The sequence below is a fragment of the Brassica oleracea genome, chromosome C5 (genome assembly GCF_000695525.1).
Source record: "Brassica oleracea var. oleracea cultivar TO1000 chromosome C5, BOL, whole genome shotgun sequence".
Classification (NCBI taxonomy): domain Eukaryota; kingdom Viridiplantae; phylum Streptophyta; class Magnoliopsida; order Brassicales; family Brassicaceae; genus Brassica; species Brassica oleracea.
Window position 1 is genome coordinate 9,514,961 of NC_027752.1, and position 5,175 is coordinate 9,520,135.

The following is a 5,175-nucleotide window of genomic DNA, read 5'->3' on the forward strand; positions in this document are numbered from 1 at the left end:
AACACATTTGGGTTTATTAACAGTTGTGACAAGCAATTATGTTTATAGTAAATGAAACTCGTCGCAGAGTCAATAACAAATGCGCCTGTTTTTTGGTTGTTTGGGATTGAAATAGCTTATGGGTTTTCTAAATCAATATAATTGATTTGACTAAAGCTATCTTGGATGACAAAAAGAAGGATTGCAAGTTTAATAACTTCTACTTTAGACTTTAATTTCAACTAAATTATAATCAGTCTTTTATCCATATCATCTTAGTTATAATCGTAAGGATTTATTAGAATAAATAAACAGTTTCAACAATATTTAATATGTGATTTAATAAACAAAAGAACATGTATGAATTTTAGGATTTAAAGAGATTGAAGACAATAGTTAATGAATATGAAAAGAATACGAAGCAGATGATGAAAAATGATTCGAGCAAATTAGTGGTAACACAGAGCTAAGTGAGATAAAAATATCAATCAATAAAGAATGAAAGAAGAATAACAGGGTTAAGTTATTACACAAGGCAAAACTAAGACAAATCAAACGACAGAACGTGAAAACAAATGTAAACAAGACAAGAGGAGATGGTGAAGATAAAATGCATTGAAAAACTGAATGCTAGATTAGTAAGCAAGAGACAAAAAAAGATTAAAATGCAAAAACTCCGCGTCTTGGCGCAGATAACGATCCCTACTGATATATAGCGACACACTTAGCAAATTTCTATTCCGCATATCCAAATCACGATACTCAAAATCTATGATTACTCTCATTCAATATTCTTTTTTTTTTCTTATTCAATAACTTAATGTTTTAAACGTTAAACTCGAATTTTGCTTCAACTATGTGTTTCTATGGATAGTAAACACCATGGTGTGATGCTAAAAAATAACATGTATAACAAACGTAAAATTTTGATAAAATATAAATGAAAATAACAACAAACGTAAAGTATCTTTAATATTATCAAGTTAGTAATATTTGTCGTCTTAGGTTAAACTACATATGAGTTCTCTCTCTCTCTATTAGATCTTCAGGGTATGTCATCAATGAAGGCATATGGGTGGCGTCATATATGACACATTAAACATAGAGACGATCGTAATAATAAATAAGCATGTGTCATGAGTGCATGAATAGGAGGTTTTTAGTTAATACATGTTAATGTATCTATGCAATATACATATGTATCTGAATTTTTGAAGATAGAATAAAACACTGTAGTATATGACTGGCGACAAATATAGTGTAGCTTTTTCTTTTGTATGTGTATGAACTCTGACAAAAAAATGAAAATATACCATCAAATGTAGATTTCTAATAACATTTATAGGATATGTATACATGCGCCTCCGGAGTCCATAAGCCATAACTTCAGTCTTCTTCTGAATTGTTAGATCGGCATATATCCTACTTCCTAATACTTAAAAAAACTTGGATGCATTAACTTTACGTGAATTGAATATCTGTATGTGTATCCATTCGGTCCCATACTTGTTTTACGTATGCAAAATTTATAACGACGCATGCATGTTTTTGATAGATAAAGCTTGACATGATATTAACATAGTACTCAAAAGATTATATATATATGATTGCATGGTGCACATCTAATACCGCAAGAAACAAATGATCACATATATAAACTCATGTACTATTTTTTAGGAAGAAAAACTAAAATCTGGATAGAACTATGGGTATATTTCCTCAAATATCTGGATAAAATTCATATGTTTACAAGTGTTAAAATGTCAAGAAATATAGTGACGATGTAAGCAAATAATTATGAGCACAAATCATAAATAGAAGAAAAACCTTTCTACCGCCCAGTTCTTCCAGTAGCTAGCTACTACTAAGTAATAAGGAGTATCTTGTGTCTTGTCTTCCAAAGCTAACACTAGAGAATATCTACTTGCTGTAAGAACGTAGCCAACAATAGGAAGAAGACAAAGCAAACTGGAAGACAACATCTTGACCAACAAGAAGACATTGTGCAGACAATAATGTAGATTGAACCATCACTAGATTCATACTAGCCTCAAATTCAAGATCTTCCAATACAATACGAGGCTCCAAGAACGTGTTTGCCAAAAAAAAGCCCACCAATAATTCAATACGAGCCTACACCATGACATAATGGTAAATTATGATCCGATTTTAACATTATAAGAATATAAACACACAGTAAGAGAAGCCAGGAGGTATTATTAACATATGAACAATTTTGCTAAGCACAAGATTACAAATCAAATCATAGCACAATTTTCCCGGGTTTTATATAATCCGATCTCAAATAAACAACTGAAAGCAAAGCTGTCTAATCGATTTTCCTCACTAGCTTAAGATGAGGGAAAGCACAACGACCATAAAAACAAAGCAAAGCAATGCCTTCAAGTGATAGTCTTGTTGTCCTTGTCGCCCCGTGTACCGTTGATAATTATGCATATGCGAGTGTCCTCCATGGAAATGGTTCGAAAACCCGCGAGGGAAACTACCAGAAGCAGCGGCAGCAGCTCCATATATAGCTGCATCAGGGAACCCATGGAAATGGAGGTTGAACAACGAAGGTATCAAACCACCAAACGCTGCCGGTAACGTAACGTTCCCGAACCGAGCGCTCGCCACCGGAGCTGCAAAACCTCCCATGAACCCTCCAAAACCGTGATGACCAAACCCATGGTTTGGCTCGGGAGGTTGCGCTGTTTCGGGTCTCTGTCCCGATGGACGGTTCGGCACTTGGATTCCAGGAATGGACTTGGACCTAGGATCGGTAGATGATTTGCCTCTACCGTACAGAGGAACCAACCTGTCTTCTTGGATCACTGCTTTGCAAACGGGACATTCACTTGAGGTTGAATGGAGATGGAGCCATTTGTATAGGCAAGGCCAACAGAACAAGTGACCACAGAGAGTCACAATAGGGTCTTGAGCCAAGTCAAAGCAGATGTTACATTCAAAGTTACTCGAATCATCGCTGTTTGTATTGTTGCCGCTAGAACAAGAAGGTACATCAGACATGATTCACCGGACAAACCTCTGATTCTCTAACTCCTACAATAACATTAATCTCATAATAATAATTTGAAGTAAGTAAAACAAACATAGAGAATTAGAAAATACTACTTTATTTAACTTAATCAACAATTCGCATCAGAAATAATCGGATACAAAGGAAAATAACAGATTTCATAATCTGTTACTGATTTTGAATGTCTTTGTATTGATCTTGTAACATCAATTTAACTCAATAATTTTCCCAAAAAACAATTCTCACGGATTCAGTAAACAATTAACTGCTGGATCATTAAAGCTTCATAAGGATTCAATAAACCTCCAGATCCCTATGTTAAACCACTAAAATCTCCGGTTATATATTCCGGCGATTATAATAACCAAATTATCACGTAATCGCACCAATTCAAGTAAATCACTAAGCATAAACACGAAAATTAAGAAGTAAGACAGGAAAGAAGAGGAAAATAGTAAAAAAAAAAAACAAGAACTGGAACAATCTAAAACGAAGTATGATCGGAATATAACGTACCGATTGGTTTTCGATTGCGGCGATGAAGGGATCGAAGACTGATCGCAATCCAAGCTTAAGGGCTAAGATTGGCCGGGGAGACAGGGAGGGGGCCAACCATGGAAAAATCTATTGACAATTATTTTAACTGACCTGTTTTTTAATTTATTTTGTTGTCTTTTAATTTTTACTTAATTGGCGTGTCGTAGTGGTCCCCAGATACACGTGAACACATGTGTACACGTGACTCTGAACTAGTGGTTATTTGAAGTCAACTATGTCTTGTTGATCGTTGGATAGGTAGGGTCGATAACGATCTAAGTTTAAGTTACTTCTGAGGTCATGTATCTACCGGTTAGTGTATTATTACCGTCGCACGAGGCGGCTTGAAGGCTTTTAAATTCAATTTTAACAGTGTTGGTTTGACTTTTTACAATCATGAACTTCAAGGGCATAACTACTTTAGCGTCGGATCATTACTCTGGTTCGACCGTGTAATCCCCTTGAGTGACGTCAGCTAGATATTATGTATCAATTCCCGAAGTACCACATGAGGTAGTATGAGCGTGCCTCATGAAAATGGACTCTGTTCAAGTTCGTGTTTTCTGATTGCGTAGCTTGCTGAGCTTGGAAAAAAAAAAGATATGTCCTGAGCTTGGAAAAAGAAAGAAAATATGTGCTTGCAGACATAAATAAAGACGTTTTCTAAAGAAAGTTTACCTTTACAACAAAATGAAAGTTGCTTAAATGGAAAAGGAAATTTGCTTAAAGAGTTTTTGAAAACTTGGAAAGCAAGTTGAAAACATGAAGAACGAGTTCTGGTCTCAGAGAGAAATGAGAGAGAGAAGTTTTATTGATGTGTGTTACTGCTTGGTGTCGAAGGACATTCTGAAACATTGTTTGATGGAGTCCGATGTGGACTTAGTTGAAGTTTGGTGGCGACGCTTTGTGTAGTGGATGTAGCCATTGTGTGGAGCTCTTGTGGAGCTCTTGGTAAGCTTTGTGTGCTTGGGTGATGAAACGTTCTATGCATGTGTGCTTGATTCCTCTTTTTCATAGATATCTATTTTGGAAAGAACGTGTCAGGAGGGTTGCAAATAAGTTATATTTGCATTCTTGTTCTTGAGATCAATGAAATCTGGATGAGGTCCGGGGATATAGAAAACGAACCCTGTTAATAAATTTTGTGTGCCATTTACTTTCTGCACATTATTTTCCTGCCTCATCAGCACTTACGGTCGGTAATCTGCACTTACGCTCGGTAAGGTTGTACTCTTATTCGAAAATTAGAAAATCTCCCAAATGAAACTCTTTATTCTCACGGAACTTAGAACCTATAGGTAAGTAAGAGTGTACTGGCTAACATCAAATCCATAGAAGTACTACAAAACTCTTTTGATTTTTGCTTAGACAAAACTCTCTTCTTATGGCCATTTTTGTGTGGAAATGTAATCTATGATTTGAAGCCTAACCACGCTATGCATTCAGAACTAATCCTTAAAAAAACTTAATCTCTATGATGGACAAGTTCCATTGCTAAAAGTACTGATGGACTAACTTTTTTTTTTGAACGGGAATTCATTTGAATTGTGAAAAAAGTGTGTTGCATTATTTAGAAACAAGAGGCGATAACATTTTCTGATTTGGTCGGTGTGTCACCC

General features: G+C 35.5%; 1 protein-coding gene across 1 annotated transcript; it reads right to left on the reverse strand.

The window, feature by feature from the left end:
* Nucleotides 1-2,176: 2,176 nt before the first annotated feature.
* Nucleotides 2,177-3,661, reverse strand: LOC106343567 (E3 ubiquitin-protein ligase RNF185). Its single transcript, XM_013782817.1, has 2 exons — nucleotides 3,536-3,661; nucleotides 2,177-3,042 (listed from the first exon to the last, which is right to left on the reverse strand). The coding sequence occupies exon 2, from the start codon at nucleotides 3,007-3,009 to the stop codon at nucleotides 2,326-2,328; it is 684 nt and encodes a 227-aa protein (XP_013638271.1). The 5' UTR covers nucleotides 3,010-3,042; nucleotides 3,536-3,661; the 3' UTR covers nucleotides 2,177-2,325.
* Between the last annotated feature and the right edge of the window lie 1,514 nt (nucleotides 3,662-5,175).